At 38.2% G+C, this 26,582-nt stretch overlaps 2 protein-coding genes and 1 pseudogene across 11 annotated transcripts in view; all 3 read left to right on the top strand.

Moving 5' to 3' along the window:
- Positions 1–1,622, top strand: part of LOC104591935 (myosin-1-like) — a 37,853-nt gene extending 36,231 nt beyond the window's left edge. The window contains exon 23 of the mRNA XM_010251094.3: positions 672–1,622. Within this exon, the coding sequence (XP_010249396.1) occupies positions 672–1,358 (687 nt within the window). The 3' untranslated portion in view covers positions 1,359–1,622. The remainder of the gene's footprint in view (positions 1–671) is intronic.
- A 5,770-nt stretch (positions 1,623–7,392) lies between these two features.
- Positions 7,393–17,344, top strand: ABCI14 (trigalactosyldiacylglycerol 1). Of its 10 annotated transcripts, none has more exons than XM_088901143.1 (3): positions 7,393–7,757; positions 15,803–15,907; positions 15,998–17,344. In XM_088901143.1, the coding sequence occupies exons 2-3, from the start codon at positions 15,867–15,869 to the stop codon at positions 17,004–17,006; spliced, it is 1,050 nt and encodes a 349-aa protein (XP_088757269.1). In that variant the 5' UTR covers positions 7,393–7,757; positions 15,803–15,866; the 3' UTR covers positions 17,007–17,344. The 10 variants fall into 10 exon arrangements, with proteins under 10 accessions (XP_088757269.1, XP_088757270.1, XP_088757274.1 ...); XM_088901144.1 differs by having other exon boundaries at positions 15,800–15,907; XM_088901148.1 differs by having other exon boundaries at positions 7,434–7,757; positions 15,803–15,850.
- A 1,627-nt stretch (positions 17,345–18,971) lies between these two features.
- LOC104591888 (PRA1 family protein B3 pseudogene) lies at positions 18,972–20,138 on the top strand (annotated as a pseudogene).
- The last annotated feature ends 6,444 nt before the right edge of the window (positions 20,139–26,582 follow it).

Here is a 26,582-nt window from a genome sequence, read left to right as displayed (position 1 = left end):
GAATGGCTTTTAGCTGTATGACCAAGTAATTGGTCAGAAGGAAAATTATTCATTCTCCCTTGGGTAAAAAAGTATGCACTCAAGGTTTTAGAATCAATCTTCCATGTGTTAATAAGCTAGAAATCTCATTTATCAAAAGAAAAAAAAAAGGTAGAAATCTTTATCGACATCTCATCTGGTTTTTGGATCATTTGCTCTCTAATTTTACATTCCTGAGGAACCGTATGGCAAGGTTCTAAATATCGATATGCCCGATACGACGGTAGGGGCATATCGGTACTTTTTTTAATTTTTTTTTCCAAAACCGGTTTAGGGGGGCTGGTTTAAGGCTCCTCCACCCCATGAACTGGTCAGAACCCTGATACACCCCTACACCCTCTGTAGGGGCGTATCGGGATACGTAACAATTTTTTGAACCTTGCCCTATGGGTTAGGTGTAAGAGCCATCCAATTGAGTTGAATGTTGGCCTAAGGCCAGGGTCAGCATGAGACTGCATAAAACCCTGAGCTGATCCTTGAGGTTGGGTATAGGATTTTTTGGGTCCAAGCCAAATTTATCTTGCACTTCATAGGATATTTTGTTGTCATCTAGTCTTTGCTCTATGCCTTCTTTTGCACGTTTTAGTGTTTTTCACATTCATGATTCTAAGCTAGCTCAAATTCCTTAGCAGGGCTCTGAACCAGAGCAGATACTTGTCAAGGCATCAGTCCTTGCAGAGTTACAACGCAGAGTTCTGAAGGCAGAGGCTGCTTTTCGTGAAAAAGAAGAGGAAAATGACATTCTCCATCAGCGGCTCCAGCAGTATGAGAGCAGGTGGTCTGAGTATGAGCTCAAAATGAAATCCATGGAAGAGGTGTGGCAAAAGCAGATGAGATCCCTACAATCCAGCCTGTCCGTTGCAAGGAAGAGCCTTGCAGTTGATGATACTGAGAGAAGTTCTGGTTCGTCAGTCACTGTGGCTCATGACAGAGCATACAGCTGGGATCTCGGAAGCAACAGTAACAAGGGCAGGGAGAACAGTGGGTTGAGACTTGGGTCCCGATTCTTGGAAAGAGAGATGAGTGCAGGTCTGAGTGTAATAAGCCGATTGGCAGAAGAATTTGAACAACGAAGCCAGGTATTTGGTGATGATGCTAAGTTTTTGGTGGAGGTGAAATCAGGGCAGGCTGAGGCAAGTTTAAATCCAGACCAGGAACTGAGAAGGCTGAAGCAGATATTTGAAGCTTGGAAGAAGGATTATGGGGCAAGATTGCGGGAGACAAAGGTGATCCTGCACAAACTTGGAAGTGAGGAAGGAAACAACGAGAAGGCTAAGAAGAAATGGTGGGGAAGGAGGAACAGCTCGAGGATAATGTAGTTCATAACCTTGCTTTATTGCTATCTTTATTTAATTGTTCGTTCAGCTTTTGTTTTTTTGTTGTTGCAATCTAGCCAATTTGTTTATGTTTAGAGTTGGCTGGAAAAAAAAAAGTATTTTTAGTATTGCTGCTTCAACTGAAATTAGAAGAAGGTTTCAGTGCTTCTCATTTTTCAGTTTTCGGTAGATCTAAATATGTACATGTCCCATCAAAGTGCTACATTTTGGAAGAAATATGGAATAGAAAATTTTGAGTTGATAGAATTGTGTTCTTTCCTTTTTTTTTTCATTTAATCCTTTCATAATCATCTGAAATGGAAAATAATCTGCAAACCTTTAACTATCATCCATACCAATCATAATATAATCATGCAACTGCTAGTGACAAGGATCAGAATTATTGCAATGTATCGGAGTGTATAAGCGGATTCGTATCGTATCGGTGATCCTTATATGCCCCTACCATACTTTAGTGCAAGGTTCAAATATTGATACGTATCAGCCGTATTGTGCTGATGGCTTTACCGATACACCCCACCAGGGGTTGTATCCAAGGTTTAAAGTATCAAAAACGTCAAGTGTATCGGAAAGGCAATTTTAAGAGATGTATCGATATACGTCTTGGATATGCATGTGTATCGGAGAAAAACTAAAATACGCATAGATACGTTTTGAAACATTATAAATACTTTAATAAATCATAAAAATACATAACAACACTAAATATAAGACCTAAATAAGGTGTATATACATTAAATTAATATATTTTAATGGTTTTATGAAGAAATATATTGTAGTTAATTATAATTTCATTAAAAATCCTATATTTAACTATAATTTATAAATTATTATTCTTAAGTTTTAATGTTTAATGGGATGGAAAAAAACCAACTCTCTTATCCAACCATAAAATATGTATTAACACAACTTCTAAGCGAAAATATACTTAATAATTATTTATTATTTAAATAATTATTAGTTATTATTTATTTTCAAAAAATATAAAAAATAAATAAACATTACATAATATATTCAAAAAATATTTATTAAAGAAGAAATTTCAATTGCTTTGTGGAATATATAATAGATGATCCATAGAATTATAATATATTCAATCATTGTGATCAAATGATAAAATATAATTGGTTAATTATTTATTTTTTAATTCTATAAATATAAAAATAAAAAATATTAAAGAAGAAATTTCAATTGGTGTGATCAAACGATAAAATATAATTAATTATTATTTATTTTTATTCTAAAAATATAAAAAATCAAAAAAGAATATTAAAGAAGAAATTTCAATTGCTCTATGGATATGAAAGATAAATCTATAGATCTAAAACATATTTAGTCTTTTATAAGCAGAGAAAAAATTATATTTTCAAATTTTTTGTTAATTTATATTTTCCCCAAATATCTCATGAAATTTCCATAAATCTATAGATAACACAAAAAAAATGTGATTTTGGATGTAAGAAATGTAGATTAACATAAATTTATACATTCAAGAAAAAAGAAATCATGAGATATTATAAAAAAATTGAAAAACAATACCTACTTTTTACCATATTTTTTCAAAATTTGAAAAATCTTCAAAAAAAATAATGATTAATACTTGTTTCTTACAAAATTTTGCAAATCTAGCACTCTAGGAATAAGGAGGTTTGGAGTTTTAGAGTCATTTCGGGGGTGAAAGAATCTTACTTTTCCCCTTTATTTTTTTTTCAGTTTTTGGTCGTATCTTTTTCGTCAATACGCTATCGATACACCTGATACACCTCCGATATGCCCCAATGCGCCCCTGATGCGGGTCCAATATGCATGAAAAAAGATGATACACACGATTTCCATGCGTATCATGTATCTGTTTTTAAAAGATACAATACGATATGCCCCATATTGGGCGTATCATATCGAAATTTTAAACATTGGTTGTATCATGTCAGACACTGGTTCAGAGGGTAGCTGGGCCTTAAACTGACCTTTTTGAACCTATATCAAATAAATAAAACCTAAAAAAAGTACTAATACCTGGTCGATACTTTGAACTTTGGTTTAGTGTTTTGGGATTCCACCCATTTGACATTCTTATTGTATCACTCTATTTCAATTTTTATTATTTTTTTTGAAAAAATTATTAATTTATTACTTTTACAATAACTCTTTTTAAAATAATAAATATGTGTTTTATTTTTAACATCTAACCATGTTTCAAAGTACTAATATATATATAACCATGGTTAAAAGTGGGTTCCTAAAATCACCTATAACCAATTATAACAAGGATCAAAAGATATGATATGATAAGCTTAACATGGGGTGTATTGTATTGAAATTTGAAGGAAAGGGAGATCCATCAAATGGATGGCCGAACCATCCAGGGTAGCTGGGCAAAATTTCAAAAATTCCTTTCTCTCTTTTGGGAATCCTATTCCCAGTTTTAGAAAACTTCATTTTTCAAGGATCTTTCTTAAAACAAACAAGACCAAATTTGAAACCAAGATTAGGGAGAGGAATATCTGATACCGAATCCACACAAGAAGCTCCTCCCGACGTAGGTATTCACGCCCAAAAGGGTACCAAATCCCGTCTCCACTGAAAATGACACAGCTTAGGATGAAGCAGGATCATCAAAGAGGTTCTTCAATAAGAACCACAATCTTTCAACAAGGATCACGCAAGAATGTGAGCATGAATTCATATCTAACTCTTCTAGCAAGAATCAGAATCACGAACAATTCTTGATCAGTCCAAGATAGTGGAAATCGAATTGGGTAAGGCAGTAATAGCAGATAGAAAACTACAGAAAGAATTATTTCATAAAGAAGAATTCGCCCTCCTATTTATAACCATCTTTGGATTAGTTTCCTAATCCAATTAAGAAAGAGTTCATTGATCCAAATCTTTATTTGGATCTAGACTCTTAAATGGATAAAACTTATCTTATCCTTTAGCTAATTCTAATATGATTATAAAGTAGAATTCACTCCATTTTTAATTAACTAACTTAAGCCCAATTCGAAATGGGCTTTAGGCCCGTTTAGTCACATAACTCACATTCCCTTTAAATGTTGGATAGTTTGGTTTTCTTTATATAGCGTGAGACCCTAGCATTGATCTCCACAAAAGCCATATATGGGTTCAGCCTAGCCTCTGTTACAAGGCCTGGCCGAATTCACTGCCAAAGATAGTGAACCCCTGAATCCATCAACATGGGCTCTTAACAGGCCCAACGTTTACACTAAATGGTCCATGGGTCCAGCCACCTTATGAAGGCCCAAGGACTATAGACTTATGTGAGATTAGCCCATCACGTTCATCATCCCTAAATGGTCTTACACTTAACTTCTCAGCCCTTAATGATCAAACACTATTTGACAAGAGAGGACCTCTCCCTCGACTGCAAGGTACAGTGTTGTACTCTCTACTCACATGAATCTCGGGAATTAAAACATTTTGCAAACACTTTGTGAAACTATAATATATATGTATATCTATATAAATATATTTTGCAAAACAAATTTCAACAAGTTTGAAATTAACTACCGGCAGTTTAGGTTTCCATCAGAGAGTGCACTCCCCGATCATTCACTTTGTCTGACAAAGGGGCTGATTCTATCACTATAATCACCCACTCAGATGAATTCTCAGACTACCCCAACATACCTAGGTTTTGACCCCTTCTAAGGATCTCACTGATTGGCATATCAAAGGCAGCCTAATTCGACACCTAATGCAGTACCATAATCGAGTCTAGGGGTCAGGTGTAACTTTTCAGTTTTGCCAATTTGTCTCCAAGGTCAAGGGCATCATTGGAATTTGGTTTGGTTCTAGAGTTCCAAATAAATCCACACTGCATGTGCTTAATGTCTCACCTTGGCAGTTGAGACAAGCCACACCCCAACCCACTTGGCAGCACATCAGTGTCAACCTTGGTAGAATAAATCTCCCCAGATCTATCTAACGGCTATAAAGATTCTAAACTAACACAAGTCTCATAAGTGTCCAGTTTAAGGGGTATTACACAGAAATACACCAATATAACATGAATCAAATATGTACTTTATTCATTTATAATAAATGTCAAAAGGTTCATCAATCTGGTTGGAGCTAAGGGCATATACCGTATAACAAAATTTTGATCATTGTGTATAATTATGTGTAAAATAAAATATGTAAATCATTTATTTAAGGTAGATAAAATGTATTAACTTTTAAAATGTTTAGTTTTTATTAAAGCTTTTTCAAAAATTAAATTCTGAATTATTTATTCCAGTTTTATAATTATAATTATAATTTTTATTTTTTATTAAAGATGGAAAACAGTATAAAACTAGGCATAGAAACGCTTCTATATCGGTGTGTACCCAATTGTGACATCCCATATCCATCACTATCACTAGGAATATGATACACTCCGTATCGGAAAATATTGTATTATTACTTTAAACCTTATTTCCAATTGTAGAGGTTTAGGCGATATGAGGGATAGTGTAAGGAGTTGGGAGTTAGTCCTCACACCGTATTCACGACATTTGCAACCGTGCAATGGAAACATCTCTGTACTCGACTTCATATATGGGAGGAATTCTCAATTCACACATGCGACCAACCGATGCTCTCAATACAATACAAGGTTGGAAGGATTGCGAGGAGGGTGTGGAGGAAATTTATGAGTACTATATTTAGATTCTAATGCTAGTCGGAAATTGGGAATCCGTTGAGCCTTGCTAGCCACTGGGAAAGGAAAACCATTCTAAATTTTGAAATACTCCTCTCTCAGCACATTGGACTCCAAAATGAACGAATCTCCACACCACGTAAGCTCCACTCTTCCTTTCTTCTTCTCTCCCATTATTTTGAATCTGCATAAATCACTCAATCCTCTCTCTTAAAATACTTTTATGGTTTAGGAAATTGACTAATTTTATCCTTCGTCTCTTATTATTTACATATATTTTTAAAATTTTTGACAACTGCTTAAAACCTCCCTTATCGTCGCATCTCTGATATGTTTTTTAAATTACTAAAACATCAACTTTTTGTTAAATTCCTAAAACCCATTTGTAAGTCTACCCTATCTCCCTCTCATCAATGCACATTTCAATCTACTGGTTCAGATGTCATGCCAACACTCTTTGGTCAATTATTCTCATCCTATAGAGCTCACTTCAATCCCATAAGTGCCGAGGATTTCATGGCATATCAAGAAATACTCCTGATAATATATAATATATTATATATTTTTAAAATTTGGTTTTAATTGAAATAATCATTTTTTTTTTTTTATAAATCGGTTTTAATTTTTAATTTGGTTTTTAAAATTTTGATTAATTTAATTCGATTTTTATCGAATAAACCGAACACTCACCCTTAACTGGCATTGTGCTCAAAGTTCAAATTTTTATGGTATTTTTTTAGTTCTTCTTTAAAACTAATTCAGAGAGATTAGTTTAAGGCCGATTTACCCTTTGACCAAACCCCGAAACACTCTAGGACGTATCGCTAATGTTCGAGTGGCGAATGAGACACCAATTTTGTCAGTAGCTGAATTACAACAGAGATGTCATCAATCGGGTTCGGGTTTATGTTGAAAATTTAAGAAATCGTAAAGGGCAAATTTAACATTTCATTTTTTCCGTTGATACTCACTGATCATGTTAATTATCAATAAAATTTGAGGGTAAGGTAGAGTTTAGTCAGTTTCGAGATACTTTTAAGAAATTTTTTCTTTCTTATTATGGTTTTTTTTTTTTTCTTGTGTATTTAAATCCTTTCTAATTTCTACCGAAAAAAATGAAGCCCAACCGCTGGCTGTGGCTGTGGCTGTGGCTGCTTCTCTCTCCTTAACACGTGCAACTCGAGAGTAATGCTAAATAACACATGTTTTAAAATTTAAAGGTGCAGTGCACGCTAGACGGTCAGATCAGAACTTGGGAAAAAAGAGAATGACATCCGGATCTGCTCCTCCTGCCTGGCGCCTCGCAGAATCCTCACAAAATAATGTGAATTCGTGTACACGACTCACACGAGTGGCGGGGAGCCTAACAGTCGTTAGTCTCCATTCCGTTAGACCACGCTCCCACCCCCCAGCCCCAGTATTGTCCCCCTGCCTCTCCTGTTTTCTCCGGCAATGAAAGTATAAAACCCTAGTCCCAAGCGCCATCCACCGGTTGCCGGTTGCAGTGCTTTTCTCGGCGGCCGGCGATTTTACCGACGACAATATAAAGGTTCCCTGCGATCATCGGCGAAACGGGACTCCGGCAACTCTTCACCAAGGACCCAAACCCTCTTTTCTCTTCTTGTTAGGATCCAAACCTTTTCATCTCTCTAGCGGGGATTAATCTCATCGGCGAGAATAGACAGGGCAACTCGATTCCGGCGATTTAAACGCAGGTAAATCTTTGCTGAAGAATCTCATGTCGTCGAATGAATATGGTATTTTCTAGTTCGAACTGGAGCATACAGAGACCTCTTTATTTTTCTACAGAGACCAGCAACTTTTTAGAATTTGTTGTATAGTTTTTCCCTTTGTTTGTTTGCTGAATAAGTCGTTCTTAATTTGTCATATCCCACTAGTTGAGCAAAAAGATTACCATTCGAATGCAACTGAACTGATAATGGTCACGGTGCTAGCAGATTAATTTGGGTTCTTCGTGAAAAGGAACAGGGATGAGAGTTTAGGCAGGAAAAGAAAAATTAGCAGAATTATCAGTCTCATTTCGTTGGTGATCGCAGGGAGACTTCGTATAATTGCCGTGAAATCACTGTCCGCCGGAGAAAGCATTACAACCGGTGGAGGGCACTAGGTTTAGCAGGGGCTTAGCGGAAAGAACAGAAAATTAGAAATAAAAATTGCGCGGGGGGGGATACTCGGTGAGGAGGTGGGGGGCGGGCTAACGAAATGGAAACTAACGGCTGAAAATGGATTGAAATCACTAGGGCTTACTCATAAAATAAAAAATAAAAAAAAAAACGCTTTTGGGTCTTTGATCGCGGGTGAAAGTGGAGGGGAGGAAGAAGCTTCAATGGTGGTTATAGGCGAGCAAAAAAAAAAATCGACAATCAGAGGAGACTGGCTTCAGGTATCTCTCCTCCCCTTTTTTCTTCTTTTCTTCAATGCTCAGTCCATGCCCCCACACCATTTGAGACTCCTTTTAGCAAAACAGTATTATCATGTTGGTTATCTTTGCAGTTGCTTTCAGTGGGATGAGTCCTCTTCACGTTTGCTTAAACCAGGGGCCTGGGTTTCCAAATTCCAATAGCTATATCTGAAAAAAATCTGGGAGTAAAAAAATGTTTATTAAAGAATCGTGCTTGTTGGTTGGACTGTCAGAACTATTGACAGACAGGTGTTTTCTAATGCCACTATAGCTCTGCAAGTTGGCAATGGCATGGATTAACCCTAGTAAATCCCTTATATCAACATCTGGCTTAAGAGATTTATCTAGTAAATGGTGGATTACTGCCCTTTCAAAATTGTCTGATTCATGGACTCTTTGACCAGCCTTGTCCAAGATTTCTCCTTTTCAGCCGTTTGAATCTAACAAAATTTGGGACTAGCTTCTTCTTTTTTACTGTTTTCTAGTTTTTCGTTATATGGAGTTATGGACATAGAACTCCCACACTCTAAGTTAATGTGGTGATTGTGTTTTCCAACTAGGACCTTCAGACTTTTCAAACAAGGTCTTCTCAACCCAAGTAGAAACTTTAAGACCTTATATTTTGCTCTACAATGCTGGCGACCTACTTTATCCATTGTCTCAATATTCCCCCTGATCTCCGAATTTAGGTTCACAAATCACAAGAAGTAAAACTCCAAAGATTTCTTTGTTGAAGATGGAGTGCTGGTGCGTCTCTTAGGCCTTCCCTTTAACTTGTGGAAGCAGGAAGTTGCTGAAGCCATTGCTTTGATGTGTGGAGGATCTTTAGGAGGTGCCTTTTGGGGAGACCTTTGTTCAGCTTCTATTTTATTGAATGGTGTAAAACCTGAGGAGATTCCTCGAAAGATTGAGGTGCTAGTTGAAAGGCTTTGCTATTCAGTGTGGTTGGCTTCATCCTTTGAATCGGTGCTCTGGAAGGAGGCTCGTAGGGAGGGAGATGAGAAGGTTGAAGAAGTATTGCGTGGCAAGAAGGGATTGGTTGATTCAAACAAGAAAAGAACTTTCACAAAAATGGAAAAACCAAGACTGGAGAAACAAAAGAGTAGCATTCAGGGGGTGGGTTTTATGCGTGTGGGAGCAGTGAACAGTCTGGAGGGTGGCAGGTCCTTTGCATAGGTTGTAACCGGCGCCAACCTGACCTGTTTGAACAAGGAAAAGGAGCCGGTCCAAGGAAGAACTGGATCTAGACCGGATAAAACCAATCCGAGCCTGGGGTCGGATGCGTGTGACTCTTTTTAAAAGTCACATGAGGTCGCAGTGGCTTAAAAATGAGCCAAAGCCAAAGCCCATTCGAAACGTCTTGGGTGCGATTAAAGGCCCATTTGGGTCAGCGGGCCCGATCCAATGTTTTAAGAAGGCGCGTGAACCTTTAGTAACTCACGTGACTGGGGACACGACTAAGATAGACGATGCTAATGGTCTATCATCGTTCCCAGTCGCGAGACAGGGGGGAACGCGCGCAACGCTGGAAAACAGAGAAGAAGCTCAACTTGCAGTGGGTTTCCCGGCGAAGGCTGAAGGAGTTTAGCCCCCTGCGGCACTCCTTGGAGAAGCCGAAGCCAAGTTACGTTAAGGGAAGACCTGAAGAGAAGGAAGATAAGGATGAAGGTTGGGCGCAGTGCAGTGAAGGTGGAGACTCAGAGGACTGCTCGGTTGATGGTACTAGCGTGGGCAGTGCAAACGACGAAGGCAGCTGCGTTGGAGGTGACATGGATGGGTGGAATATTGTAAGTTTATTTCAGGGTGACGACGATGGTAAGCGGTACAACCCGTTCCCAAGACCATAGAGTGTGCAAGGAGGATCAGAAGGGGCAGACCGGGAGAATTGTAATTAGAGCAGGAACACATCATCAAGGGGTGAGCCAGGGGTAGAGTGGAAAGATCACCAGAGTGACTAAAGGACAGAAGTACTTCCCGACCAACTCAGGGAGATAAATATTTACCAACCTCTAGAACAAGAGAGGGAGGCAAGGAGCAGTCCTTTTCCAGCTTGTCCATCAGTCCCAGGTAACCAAGTGATTTTGGTTTGTGCTACTAATGTGTCTCCAGTGTCTTTGGTTCCAGATTCCATTCCTGCTCCATGTCCTGTAGCCCATGAATATGTAGCCGAGCCAGCAGACGGGCTCTCCGAGGAGGGAGAGACCGGAAGGAAGGAAGGTGGGAGGGTGCCGGAAGGAAGGTTTAGGAGTGAAAAAGTATGGGAAATTATTGAAAGAGTGCTTAAGGAAGTGGAAGGAGAGCTGATCTGGAGAGGGGAAGGGGAGGTAGGAAGAGGGGAGGGGTTAGTGGAGAGGAGGGAAAGGAATGAGGGTAGAGTTGGAGAGGGCTACGGGGAGAGAGCAGGGTTAGAGGGAGGTATTAGGAAAGGGAGGGTGGATGGAGAAGAAATAATAGAGGTGGGACTAGAGGAGAGGAAGAAGGGGCAGGTGGATAGAGATGGAGGGGATTCTGTAGGAAGGGTAGGGCTGGTGGACTCGGTGAGAGAAGACATGATAGCAGAATTTGTAGGGAAGCTAGGTTGCAGGTTGAAAGATCTGAATGTGCTGAAAGAAAACTTACAGAAGAGGAAGGAGAAGATCAAAATAAAGAAGAGGAGATTGAGTGAAGTAGAGAGATTGAAGAGAGATATAGAAGGTGATAAGAGGCTCGGGATAAAGGGAGACAGGAGGAAAGGGGAAAGTAGTGGTAAGTGGCAAGGGGTTTACCAAGAAGCGGAATGAAGATTCTTAGTTGGAATGTGAGGGGAATTAGGAGTTGAAGGAAGAGGGCACCAATAAAAGAGGTAATAAGACGGTGTGACCCAGACATTGTGCTGCTACAAGAGTCTAAGAGAATGCAGTTTAATGATAAATGGGCAAGGAGTGTATGGAAAGCCTGGGGAATTAGCTGGGTGGTTGCTCCCTTGTGGGGTGCTTCCGGGGGGATTGTAACAATGTGGAAGAAGGATGTGGTGGAAGGTCTGGAGGAGTTGATCGGAAAGTACTCGGTGTCTTTGAAGTTTAAGCAGCAAGAGGATGACTATACATGGGTGCTCACAAATGTTTACGGACCGAATGACTATATATAGAGAAAGGAGTTGTGGGAGGAATTGGCTGATGTTAGAGGGTTGTGGGATGGGCCTTGGTGCATGGGTGGGGATTTCAATGTGATCAGATTCTCGGAGGAGTCCAATAAGGTTAACCAGAGGGTGACAAAAAGCATGAGGAAGTTTAATAGTTTTGTGGATGCCTTTGAGCTTAAAGAGATTCCCCTAGCCCATAAGACATTTACATGGTCAAACCTCCAATCTAGACCCATTTGCTCTAAACTGGATAGATTCCTGTTCTCTTTGGATTGGGAAGAATATTGGGGAACCTTGGCTTCTAGAGATCTCCCAAGGGTGACCTCAGATCACTGGCCCATAGTATTATGTAAGGAGGAAAGAAGGTGTGGAGGTCCTACCCCCCCTTTAGATTTGAATTTATGTGGTTACTTCATCCAGGGTTTACTTACAAAGTGAGGGAATGGTGGCATGACTGTAACCCACTGGTGGAATGGGAGGGGATGAGATTTCATAAGAAACTACAATTCTTGAAAGCAAGAATCAGGGAGTGGAACTTGATGGAGTTTGGGAGGATAGAAGAAAGAAAGGGAGATTTGATGGATAAGATTGAAAGCCTTGACTCTAAAGAAGAAAGGGGTGAATTTGGAGAGGAAGCCAATGATCTCAGGAGAGATTTGAGAAGACAAATAGAGGATTGTCTGCACAAGGAGGAAATTAGTTGGAGGCAAAAATCTCGATGTAAGTGGTTGCAAGAGGGAGACAGAAACACTAGGTATTTCCATTCTCTAGCAGATGGTAGGAGAAGGAAGAACTTTATCTCCAAATTGGTAGTAGATGGAGTTGAGTTAGTACAACAAGAGGAGATTGCCAGGGCCTGTGTGGAGCACTTCAAATCTATTCTAAGAAGGCCTGTAAGTAGAAGGGTGTGGGTAGAAGGTCTGGATTGGCCAGATGTAGGGGTGGAGAACAAGAGAAGGCTGGAAAGAAGCTTTACTCTAGAAGAGATCAAGGAGGCTGTGTTTTCTATGGATAGAACAAAAGCTCCAGGGCCGGATGGGTTCACAATGGCTTTTTATCAGGATTGTTGGGATATCGTGAAAGATGATCTCTTGCGGGTGTTTGAGGAGTTTTTCAGGAGAGGAATTGTCAATCTGGGTGTGAACTCTACATTTATAGCTTTAATTCCAAAAAAGAAAGATGCATCCCACCCGAAGGATTTTAGGCCAATTAGCCTGGTTAATAGCTTGTATAAGATCATTGCAAAAGTGTTGTCTATGAGGTTGAAGAAGGTATTGCCCGATATCATTGCACACTATCAAGGAGCATTTGTGAGTGGGAGACAAATTACTGATCTGATTTTAATTGCTAATGAGAGTGTGGAGAACTTTAAGAGGGATAGGAAGAAGGGAGTGGTTTGTAAGTTGAACTTGGAAAAGGCTTATGACTTGGTGGACTAGGATTTCTTGAGGAGAGTTTTGACTAAATTTGGATTTGGGGCTAGATGGTGCAAGTGGATCATGGGTTGTGTCAGGAGTTGTCATTATTCAGTACTAGTGAATGGGACAGTGGTAGATTTCTTTCCAGCCAGTAGGGGTATAAGACAAGGAGACCCCCTGTCTCCTTTCTTGTTCATTCTAATTGCGGAGGTTCTGGGGAAACTGATCCACCGAGCAGATGATAGGGGGTTCATTAGAGGCTGGAGAGTTGGGAGGGTGGAAACCCCCCTCACTCACCTACAGTTTGCTGATGACACGATTCTATTTTGTGAAGGCGGTAATGTGAGCTTGATCAGGAACTTGAAGTTGGTGATACAACTGTTTGAGCAAATGTCTAACTTGAAGGTTAACCTCGGGAAAAGTTGTATAGTGGGGGTGAACTTGGAGGAGGGAGAGCTCAGGGAGAGTGCTGAACTGTTGCGCTGTGAAGTTGTGGGGTGGCCGTTGAACTACTTAGGGTTGCCATTAGGTGATAATCCCATGCGAGAAAGCTTTTGGAACCCGGTGGTGGAAAGGTTTGAAAAAAGACTGGTATCCTGGAAAAAGAATTACCTCTCTCTCGGTGGAAGAATTACACTAATTAAGGCCACACTTGCTAACTTACCCATCTTTTTCCTATCGGTGTTTAAAATCTCAGTGAAGGTCGCTAACAGATTAGAGAAGTTTATGAGAGATTTCCTGTGGGAGCCAGGAGAGGAGATGAGGGATCACAGAGTTAGCTGGGAGATGGTGTGTAGGAGTAAGTCTTGTGGTGGTGTGGGGCTTGGGAGTATCAGGAGAAGGAATATGACTCTGTTGGGGAAGTGGTTGTGGAGGTTCCCTATGGAGAAGGAGAAGCTATAGGCTAAAATAGTGGCAAGTATACATGGGCCGGAGGACAATGGATGGGACACTGGAATCAGAGGTAGGACCACAAGCAACTCTCCTTGGAAATCCATTCATGACCTGCTACCAGTTTTCTCCCCTAATATCAGGTATGACTTGAATTCCGGTAATTCCATAAAATTTTGGGAACAAACCTGGGTGGGGAGCGCCCCTTTAAAGGATCAATTTCTTTCTTTGTATGCTCTATCTGATTTGAAAAATGAGCCAATCTCGTCTTTCATCACCCCGTCCTCTTCCACTTCTGGGATTGGGTGGAACTTGGGTTTAAGAAGGGATTTGAGGGACTCAGACCTTGACAATATTTCGAGCTATTGCACTTCTTGATAATGTTGTCTTAGACCCCACTAGGGAGGACTCTAGAATTTGGACACCTACCCCCAATGGCATCTTCTCTTGTGCCTCGTTCTTCAAAGTCTTAAGTCAGTCCACCAGTCCTACCTTCCCCCCTTTCCTCTGTTGGTGAGGTTTGGTGCAGAGCAATACCTCCTAGGGTTGGTAGTTTTTGTTGGGAGGCCTATCTGGAAAGAATTAACACTGGTGATCTACTCCAAAAGAAGAGACCCAATACTTGTTTGTCACCTCAGTTGTGTGTTCTATGTAAAGCGGATGGGGAGACTGGTTTTCACCTACTGATGTCTTGCCACTTTGCGAGGTCAATTTGGGATTGGGCTTCCTCCTTATTTGGACGCAGTTGGAATCCCCCATCAGACTTGCAGGGCCTTTTCTCCCCTAACTTTTTCAGGTGGCGGATAAAAATGGGAAGGATAATGTGGAGAGGACTAAGGGCTGCAGTATGTTGGACATTGTGGGAGGAAAGAAACTCCAGGATATTCTCAAAAACCCAATGAGGAGCAGCAGATCTGAGGGCTATCATACATATTAGGGCGGTATAGTGGCTGAAATATTTGGAACTATTCACAGATTACACTGTGGATGACATGTTGAGGAAGTGGGGTGAAATTGCAAATTGCACACAGACCAAGTCAGTAATGAAAGTGGCTTGGACTCCCCCACTTAGTGGATTCTTGAAATTAAACTTTGATGGATGCAGTAGGGGAAATCCGGGGCAATCGGGGATTGGAGGTGTTTTTAGGGACGAAAGTGGGGTCATCTCTGCCATGTTCTCAGGCCCAATTGGAGTGGGTGACTCCCTTAGAACTGAGATCTTTGCAGTTATGGAAGGAGTCCGGAAAGCTAAGGAGTTGAACATCAAGAAACTCATAATTGAAGGGGATTCAGAGGTGGTGATAGGATGGCTGAGTAAAGATCAAAATGGTTTATGGAAGTATAATAATGAGAGGAGGAAATTCATGTGGCTGGTGCAGGAGATGGAAGTTAAGACATGTTGGGTTAAAAGATCGGCTAATTCCCTAGCTAACGGTTTAGCTAAACAAGGGGCAGAAAGGGATTCACTATTTTGGGCTAAGCTGTAACTTTAGTGTATTCTTTTCTCTTTTCTCTTTTCTCTTTTTCTTCTTTTTTCTTCCTTTTATGAGGCTCTTAGTGGCTCTTGGAAGATAAGTGTGTTTGTCTTCCTCCTGTAAATTTTCTACTGATGATTTAATGAAAGTGTTATTGATCAATGTGGGTGCACAGGTCTAAGCTATGCTTTTACGTAAAGCCTAATGATGGCCTGCACCAGGCAAAGATTACTTATACCCACCCATTGCTCAGCTTGACCCTATACTCCTAGTTTTGTATCTTTTTTTTTTTAAGATTTTGCTTGGTCTTCTCTCCCATTTTCTATGCCTCATTGTACTTAATTGCTTTTAATTTAATAAATTTCCACAGTTATTGATAAAAAAATCTTCTTTGAACTTGTTTGAAAGTTCCTTTCTTTTCTGTACTTAGCAGAAGCAAGGAACCATTTGATTGGACGTGGATGCAATTGTTGAGTAGCAGGTGACCAGCAAAAACCATGCAGACTCTTTATCTTCACTCTTTTAATTGTTCTGACAGGTTTTCTCTTGGTCTTGCTCTCTCTCATTTAATATCATTCATGTACATATTAATTTGAAATTTTGAACTTGAACCCCTGAACACTTGCAGGAGAAGTCCCCTTGAACTGATAGATTGGACAAAAAGGAAAGCCCTGAACCTGAAAGGACCTGCTCAGGGACTAGGATTCCATGGAAGAGATTTGAAATATGGTTTTAACAAGTCCACTCGACATGGAAAACTTGTTTGTTCAACTCCAAATTCAGATGACAATCAGCCGCCTCTCTTTGTCTCCCAAGAAAAGCCAAACACAAACCATGCACCTGAACCCTTGTTGAGCAAATGGTCTCCTCCTAGGTACCTGTGGAGGGGATTATCTGTTCTCATCCTGGCAGGACAGGTGATTATTAGAACTCTGAAAGGTAAAGTCCATCGGAACAACACCCTTCAGCAACTGGAGAGGGTAGGACCTAGATCAGTTGGGGTTTGCCTCTTGACCTCAGCTTTTATTGGTATGGCTTTCACAATTCAATTCGTTAGAGAGTTCACCAGATTAGGGCTACACAAATCCGTTGGTGGTGTATTGGCCCTAGCCTTCTCTAGAGAGCTAAGTCCTGTGGTTACATCAGTTGTTGTAGCTGGCCGCATAGGAAGTGCATTTGCAGCAGAATTAGGGACAATGCAGGTCTCCGAACAGACTGATACACTGAGGGTGCTTGGTGCTAATCCAGTGGATTACCTGGTCATACCCAGGGTGATTGCTTGCTGCATGGCTGTGCCAATTTTGACTCTCATGTGTTTTACAGTAGGAATGGCATCTAGTGCTCTTTTGGCTGATGGTGTTTATGGGATTAGCATTAACATTATCTTGGATTCAGCTCAGAGAGCTCTTAGGCCTTGGGATATTATCAGTGCGATGATCAAGTCGCAGGTTTTTGGGGGCATCATTGCTATAGTGAGCTGTGCATGGGGAGTTACCACCATGGGAGGTGCCAAAGGCGTTGGCGAATCAACCACTTCAGCAGTGGTGATCTCTCTCGTTAGCATCTTTATCGCTGATTTTGCCCTCTCATATTGCTTCTTTCAGGGTGCTGGAGATTCACTGAAGCACTGTATGTAACGTTTATAGTTTCAGGTACACTTGTGATCAATCATCTTTTGATGTCCAGGCGGGAGCTTGTTCAATTGCTGTGTTCTTTCTGAATGCAACAAGAGATACCAGACCAAGCATTCCATGCTCTGAAAGGAGCAAAGTTTCTGTAAAAATCTGTTTTACTTGATGTTCGCCATCATTTTTATTTTACTATTCTGTCTTGGATTCTCTCGAGTGTATAGTCCATTAAACAAATACGCAGTGTAATGCATTTTCTTGTGGTATCATCTAGAGTCTAGACTGCAAGCAAAGAAAATTTCACTTGTGAGAAAATTGTTGTGAACTAATTTCTTTGGTTACTTCCATTTTCCCGTTTCCTCTACTCTTTCTAACACCAACTGATGGGAAATTTGGATTTTGGAATGGACCAAGCAGAGTTTATCTCAACCTTGCTACTACGTATCGGTATCGGCTGATACATATCAGTTTTGAGACCTGCCGGCACATGGCCCGTATGTTGTTAAATTCAGTGACTTGTATAAATGATTTTTGACCCCCTATAACTTGTTAAATTCAAATGATTTTAAAAGTTTAGAAAGTATAGAATGTAAATTACAGTCAATCATGGCCTGTATGTTGATTGCAATATAATGTATTATTTAACAAGTTGTTAAAGTATGTATTTGTATTTCTTAGGATTTGTTTGGATTCCCTATCTTGTCTAGGAGCACAAGTCGGGCCAAGTTAGACCCGTGGAGGTCAAGTTGGGCTTGGGCTGACCTTTCTTCTCTCTACGTTTTTAGTTTTTGTCAAATGTACCCATTTCTTAGATTTTAATTACCATGTTTTTTTTATGCAAATATGAAGATTAAGTCAGGTTCAGGTTGGATTGGGTTGGGTTGGGTTAGTCAAGGAATCAACCCTAACGGCCAAAGTTAAGCTGGATTTATACTTTTCAACTTTAACCCTAACCCTAACTCAAACTTCAACCCAACCCTATTTTTATGGGCTGGGTTCGGCTAGCCCAGCCCAAGTTTTAGCCCTAATCATGTCCTTTAATTCCATATCCTAATTATTCCACCATTTTCTAGTGGTTCTCATGGCACTAGTGAAGGGGTTGAACAGATATTTGGTAAGAGACTTTGGAAAAATGATTTTCCGTGTATGCCAATCAATAAAAAAAAAGTGTTTATGGAAGAAGAAAAGTCATAACATATCATTCTTTTTTTTTACTAACATTAAACAAAAGAAATATTTAGGCTCCGTTTGGAAATGCAAGGTTTTACACCCTATATGTTTGTATTTGTACTCCTTCCAAACTGAGCCTTAATTACTAACTGTTCCAGGAAAAGTGCACAAGACCAGACCACCATTATTTCATTCCTCTTTCCTCTTTTCATATACATCTGTTGATTGATTCAATTGTATATACTAGAAGACAATCAAGCGATCAAATTCTGCTGCCACCAGGGTTGGGGATGAGCTACCCTCCAAAAAAAATGTTGTCCATGTTCTCCCTCTCTCTTCCTAAACTTGTTAGAATTTTGTAGGTTTTTTATTTTAAAACATAAAGGATTGAACTATGGGATTTCTCACAGTCAGATTAATTTACAATCGGGATTGGAACTGGAATCAAAATCAAAATCAGAATAGTCTGTTTGGTTTAGATAAAAACTGGAATGAAATTAAAATCAATTGGAATGGGATTTCATTCTAAGAAAAGGGGAAGTAATGGCCATTACCTCAAATGAGAAAATGCCGTTCCAACTCTCACCGGAATCCATTCTAATTCTGCCCAATCAAACGGTTAAAATCTAAATGGCTAGACCCCTATTCCCGTTAACCAAACGGCCACTCAGTTATAACCATCAATTCAGTTTCCTTTTTATCGGGAGAAAAACCAAACTATAAAAGAAGGGTATGTTTTGTAGCTCCAGCCCACTTTCTTCTCTCCTTCGCTCCTCCTCGCAACCCCCCCCCCCCCCCCCCCCTATAATAATAAATTAAAAAAAAAATTACCTTAGTCCTCCTTACTTTTCCTTCTCTCCGCCAAATCCCCCTCGCAGATCCACATTCCGCCTTCCCCTCTACCAAACACACTTTTAGACAACTCACACACATTTCTGATTCTGATTCACAATTTCACAACATAGATATTCCTCCATTCATCCAACTCCAATTTCCAACCATGTCGTCGTCGTCTGCACCACCACCACCACCCCAGCCCACCACCCTCCCAATCTCCACCCCACAACCCTCTCAGCCACCTATCGCCACACCCGCATTCCGCGCCTTCATTTCCAGAATCAACGATTTGGCCCGCCAAGGCTTCTCCAAGCGCCGCCCATGGGCGGAGCTCATCGACCGCTCCGCCTTCTCTCGTCCCGATTCCCTCTCCGAAGCCACTTCACGTGCCCGCAACAACTTCTCCTACTTTCGCGTCAACTACGCTATCCTCCTTGCCGGCGTTCTTGCCCTCTCTCTCCTCTCTCACCCCTTCTCTCTCCTAGTCCTTCTCTGCCTCCTCGCCGCCTGGCTCTTCCTCTACCTCTTCCGCCCTTCCGATCCTCCTCTTGTCCTCTTTGGTCGTACCTTCAGCGATCGAGAGACCCTCGGCGGTTTAATTTTGCTGACCTTCATTGTCGTCTTCCTTACCAGCGTCGGCTCGCTCATCATCTCCACTCTCATGATCGGTTTAGCCATCGTCTGCGCTCACGGCTCATTTAGGGTTCCAGAGGATCTCTTTCTCGACGAACCTGAACCTACGGCTACCGGATTCCTCTCCTTCATCGGAGGCGCAGCTTCTTCTGCCGCAGCTGCCGCTGCACCTTCTGTTACCGTACGCGTATAACCATGCATGATGCACTATTATGAGTTGGTTCAACTTTTCAAGGTTGGTTAGGGCATGCATGATGCAAGTGCAACCGGGTTGTTGTTCACTGATCAGAATTCCTCTCATAAATGATGCATTGCATCCTTTTTTTTTTTTTTCTATACTCACTTTAAGTTAGCATTTCTTTTTTTTTTTCTCTCTCTCACACACACACTCTCTCTCTTCTGTATGTAGATCAGGTCTGCAACCAACAAAGTGTAGAGATCTTTCTTGTTATTTCCAATGTGGGTCTTTACACAATTATACTTGAATATTAATTATATTTACGATTGATCTGTTATACAAATAATCATTGATTAACTTTTAAAAATCATGTTCATGTTCATGGACACCTTTTGTCTGGTTGGGTTTATTAGATTTTGTGGATATATCCCCTTTCCGTTTATCTGTTAAGAAATTCTTTTTGGGGTTTTATTGATTCTCCTGTTAATATAATAATTTTTTATAGGTTTGTATTCTCCGATTCTTAAATTTTTATAGGTTTGTACAGAAATGATGATAAATTGATAGTAAAATGTAGGATAATCTATAAAAAAAGGTATTATAGAATGGGTGGGGGGTTTGGAAAAATAAAATCAGAAATCAATAAAATTTATTAGGGTTTAAACCATAAATTTCCCATGCATCATCATTCTAACCCAAACATTATTTTTTGGGTTGTGAGTTTTTCGTTTTTTTGTAATTCTTTTTGGAAAAATCTATGTTGTCAAAAATACATGATACCAAAAGGCTTTGACCAATCACCCCCTCCCCGTGTGAATTTAGATGAAAACTCACCTATTAGTTATCACTTTAATGATTTTCCAGTACCACATCTGTCTAGCAATATTTTAAAAATCAGACGGGACACGGAACTGTTTTTGTTATAGATTTTGGGTCAAACGGTTCTGACCGTATCGTTTGAACAGACGGTCTGTTTTGATTTAAAAAATAGAAAATTAAAATAAAAAAAAATGTCCAAAAACTGTTATTTGGATTGATAGTTTTGACTGTTTGGGTCAGCAGGCTGCTTACCAAATGGTTTTAGGGTGAAACAAGACCGGTTGCCTGACCGGTTCCCGGGTCAACCAATTTGATTGCCCTGCTTGATCCAGTTTTCAAAACCATGCTTTCCAGCACCATAGTTGAACCGATTCTATTTATTTATTTTTATGAGAAAATAGCTCTCACAATATTGGTATAGAGGCAAATTCAGTGTGTTCCGTTAATTTCTTTTTTATTGTTATTTTTATTTATTATTTAGAGAAAATAGAATCTACTATATATTTGATTTGTAAAAAAAGGGGGGGATATGTGCATCTGAGCTCAAGCATCCATTCTTTACTAAGAGATCAGAATCACAGTCTTCACAACAATTGCAGCCTTTATTATCTGTAGTTGTATGTTTTGCATTGGGACTCTATTTGTATGTTCATTCATGGGAAGATGCTTCCGAGTCCGACACGCACCTTTTTCATTAGATAATGACAGGATACAAAGAAAATCAACATTTTCAAAGCAGTATGGAGAAGTTACAGCTACGAGGAATTCACATGGCACCCCACATTCACATCTCAGCGTGCATTGGGAATATATGCCATAATTGTCATTGGGAGATGTTCTTATGGAAAAAAAATGGTGCACGTAACACATATACACAAAATCAATGATCAAGTCAAAACCAGGATACCAATTAATTGGTAAGGTTTCCAGCTGGTGGTAGCAGAGATTTGGGATCTAATCCTGTTCCCACCTGGGTTGGGAGAGAGGAGGGGGTTATTGGCTATCCTTTGTGTAGCCCTTCAAAAGATATAAAAGAAAAAATCAAAACCAGGATACCAATTGATTGGTAAGGTTTTCCTGTTGATCCGTTGTGTAGCCTTTCAAAAGATATAAAAGAAAAAATCAAAACCAGGATAACAATTGGCTGGTAAGGTTTTTGCTGGTGGTAGCAGAGATTTGGGATCGAATCCTGCTTGCACCTGAGTTGGGAGAGAAGGGAGGGGGGGTAACATGGAAGGCGGCTGGAATTACTGCATCATCACCAAGCCTTACGTTTTTTTCTTACTGCGCAATGATCCACGCCTTGGATGTAGGGGTGTCAATTGGACTGAATTTAGTCCAATGAGTCCATTCCAGATGGACCAGGTCTAATCTAATTTGGCACTTTTGGATCAGTCTAATTCAATGTCTGGACCACTCAATCTGTTCAAATTGGTTCTAACCTAAACTTGGTCCATTGACACTTGTATTCTTATATTCTATCAATGCATCATTCAATTCCACCCAATCTATTATAAATTCATTATGGATGGACTAGATCCAATCCAATCCAATAAATACTTTGAACTGGAATGGTCCAATTCAGTATGTCTTATTCGTTCATCCAGTCTGTTCAAATTAATTTTGATTTGGATGGGGTCCAACCCAAAACCGGTCCATTGACTTCCCTACACCCCTAACACCATTTAAAGAGAAAAAGAAAGGAAACCAAATCAAGGGAAATAATATGATGCATGAAGTAGAGTGAGAGTAAGTGGAGAAACCAAGGCAATGCACAAGAAAGAAGAATAAGAGAAGAAAATAATTTAGGGCCCATTTGGTGCATCTTTTTGCGCGGTCTTTCGGCTGTTTACAAGTCGGGAAGACAGAAAATTGGTCTATTCCCGTTTGGCACGTGAAAAATCTAACCACCAAAAGATGGGGCGCCGAAAAGACGCAAGAAGCTCATTTTGGGCTGACGGAAAACTCCAAATGAAGCTTCTCACATCTTTCATGTTTTAATCTTGCAAGGAAAGACCCGAAACAACGCATAGAAAGACGTACGTCTGCCAAACGGTCTTCAAGCTACCCAGATCTTATGTCAAACGCTCAATGTATCTTTTGATTGTCTGAACTACAAGAAGATCTTCTCAAAAAGACTTGTCAAATGGGCCCTTATTGTTTCTCGCCTTCTAGGTAGAAAAAAATAATTCATACAAAACAGGTATCATGGGTATATGAATATAAAAGGGCATTATTGGAATAAGAAAATTGATCATCAACCAAAAGAGAGCGTGAAACTTTAGCTTTTTGTCTTGTTTAATGGATAACTCTTGAAAATGCCCAAAACACTTTTTACCTTGAATTTACTCCCCATTCCCACAACCCAAAGCTCAACAAGCTCAACAAGCAAAGGCCTACCTAAACCAGTGTTTTCAACCCACCATTGGTCAAGATTTCAGGTCTGCTTTTAGTAAAACCAGAAAGATGGTAAAAAATCATTGAATTGGTAAAAAATCACCCGACTCAAACGGTTGGACCATTGACCTATTCGACTCAGTGGTTAGATAGGTTGCACGCTAAATGTGTATGCAAACTTTGGAAGGCCATACCTTTGCACTTCGATGTCTAATTTTGGTGTTTTTTAATTTTGGGTAACTTTTTGAGATTTTTGTGTCCCAAGTTGTCATCGGCGCCTTGCTCCCTTTTTTTAACCTCAATTACAATTTTTAATATTTTTTTATAAATAAAATTTTAAAATAAAATTAAAAACATAAATAAAATATAAAATAATGCATATATTACATGTAGAACATAATTATACATTATTTATTGATAAAATACATTTTATATAATAAATTATCTCTAATCTCTATTTATCCTCTCCCCGACTTTTTATCTATATCTATCTAAAGAAAGTTTGTATTAAAAAATTTAAGAACTATTTAAATATTCTAACAAAATTATATAATAACTTTGAAATATTTATTAAAAATACAAAAAATAATTATAACCGATTTAATAATATTTAAAAAAATACAAAAAATATTTATCCTCTCCCCCACTTTTTAAGAATATTTATAAAATTTATCACAAAATTATGTACTAAAATATAAATTATGATTTTTCGGATTATTCAATTTAAATGTTATTCAAATAATAAAAAATTAACATTAAGTATTATTTAAATATTTCAATAACTAAATATCTTAAATAACAAAATAATAAAATAGCTAAATAATTATATAAAAAAATATTTAATGTTCTATAATAACTTTAAAATAAATAAAATTAAAATAACGCAAATTTTTAAATATTTTATATATTATTTAAATATTTAAATAACTAAACATTTTAAATAATGAAATATTTAACATAAATAGATATTAAATAGTTAAAATAACGAAATTATGTAATAAATTAAAAAAAAATTAAAAGAAAAATAAGTATAACATAATATTTAATAACTTACAAAATTAATTACGAAATTATGTATAATAGTATAAATTATAATTTCACATATTATTAAATTCAATAAATAGTTAATATTTTAAAATTTAAATAAAATCTTAATCTAAATTTATTATATATTTATATATACTAAAATGAATATTTATTGTATTTTTAGTAATTACTTATAGTTTTTTTGTGATAAATATTTTTAATAATTATGTATAAATCTATTTTTGTTTTGTTTTTTAACAGAAAATTTTCAAAATTTATTAGAGATTAAACTATTATTATTTAATTTATTATACTTATTGTATTTTTTATAATTTTTTGATTAATGTTTTTTTGAGATTAAATTGTTATTTGAGATTAAACTATTTATTGGCTAATTTAATATATTTTTAGTATTTATTGTATTTTTATTAGTTATTTATTGTATTTTCATTATCAATATATTTTCAATAATTGTGTATTTTTGTTACAAATTTTCAATAATTATTGGAGATTAACTATTGTTATTTATTAGAAATTAGACTATTATTTTAGTTGAAATTAAGAGTGTTCACGGGTTGGTTTGGTTCGATTTAGTTATAGGTTGTTTGGCCAACCAAAACGACCTAGTCAGGTAGGGAGTTGGTCACCCGAAATCGACTAACCATTAGTGAAAACCAGCCAATTTGGGTTGTATCGGTTTGGTCGGTTGGTTCAAAAGATTTAAATGTAAATTTAAAAAAAAAATTACAACGGCATTATCAAAAAATAAATTTATGATATAAAATATTTTAGACTTAGAAATATGGGTATTTCTCACTTTTTTGTATTATAAAATGATATTTAAAATATAAAATATTAATACATATATGTATAGTTGAGTCGTTTGATTTTGGCTAGATTACAAATGGCCAAAGCGAAATTGATCTAAAACTGATTGGAAAATACTAGAACTGGCCAACTTGGGTCGAGTTGGTCAAATTGGTTAGTTTCATCAGTTTGATTAAAAGCCCTAGCAGAAATATATTGTTATTTTTGTGTTGTAAAAATATTATTAAAAGTAGTATATAAAATATAAATAATTATTAATTACTTAAAAAAATATAAAACAATGTATATTCTTATGTGTTTTTATTGTTTAGTTTTTGCTTAACAAATCCCATGTATCACATGAGTCCCCACTAATATATACATATATACGTATGAATTTATGTATTACTGACATGGCATGGTTTGACACATTCGACCCTGGCGGTTGACCAGTGACCTGTGACCCGAACGCAGCGGTTTTTAAAACATTTATCTAAACATGGCCTTAGGAGCATGTATACCTAGGTGAGAGTAGGAAAAGAATGTTGGGTTCTCTTATGATAATTATCTCACTCTTGGAAACGTGGTTCCCCCAATAAGCATTCATCTCTTCTACTCTTCCAAAGTTTTTGGATTGAAATAGATATTGAGGACTTTCATTGGGAGAGGTGGGTGCATAATTCCTACCACCTCTGTAACCCTAGAGTCACTATAAGTAGTTTTTTCCGTAAAATAAAAGATTCCTTATGTGTTCCTAAATTCTCACTAAATTAGGTAACAACTCATATTTTATCTTCCCTTGTACTGAGTTTATTTTAAAGTAATAGTGACATATTTGATCTTGTTTTGTACTCTTTCTACAGGTAAATTCCTGGGTTTGGTTCTTTTCTTTCCCAATACATGTGATGCCTTTTCTCCAGATCAATCTAAATCTCAATATAAGTTCTAATTAAGTAGATTAGTAGAAACAATTTCTTTGCTTTCAATCTAAGCTCGGTATACTTTATTGTCGTGCACGAGGAGCAAAAAATTAGCACGACATAAGTGGAATCCATGTACTAGTAATTTGACATTTCATGCAGGCTGAATGATCTGACTGCTAAACTGATAAAACCATGATCCATTAAGCTTTTTGATTTTTCATCTAGTCCAAATTTAACAACATCAACCACTCCTAAATCATATGTAATTAAGTCTACATGATAAGTTGGGTTGGGTTGGGATCAATTGAGGTTTGTCTAATTTCTTTCTTTCTTTCACTAGGGTCCCATCAGATGACAGCCTAGTCCAGCCTCTAAAGGTGCAATTTCCTCCATTTCAGCAATACAATTATACTTCGACTTTTCTCACAAAAATTATGTGAATGAAAGTCAGTATCAATTTTTATGATTGGGATGTGCAAAATGGCCAAATGCAGATTTGTGAAGAATGAATTGTTCAAATATATATAATCATCAAAGTGGTTAATTAAAATTTTCAGGATAGTCACATTCATTTGCAGTATCATCACGGTATTGTAGGATTTATTCAAAATCTACCTACGAGACTGGACGCAAACCCACTCGATAGGTGATGAATCAATTTTTGGGTGATGACTAATCTTTTGTGTTAAGTACCTCATCATTTGGTCTGCTTCTAAGTGGTCGATGACTCAGGCCGAAGTAGAGAACTTTGGCTGTTGAGCTGCTTATAAGGTGCCGGGCTGACTAGGTGCCGAG

The sequence above is a fragment of the Nelumbo nucifera genome, chromosome 3, assembly GCF_055504915.1.
Source record: "Nelumbo nucifera cultivar China Antique chromosome 3, China Antique-T2T, whole genome shotgun sequence".
NCBI classification, from domain to species: Eukaryota; Viridiplantae; Streptophyta; class Magnoliopsida; order Proteales; family Nelumbonaceae; genus Nelumbo; species Nelumbo nucifera.
This window is presented reverse-complemented; position numbering and strand designations above follow the sequence as displayed.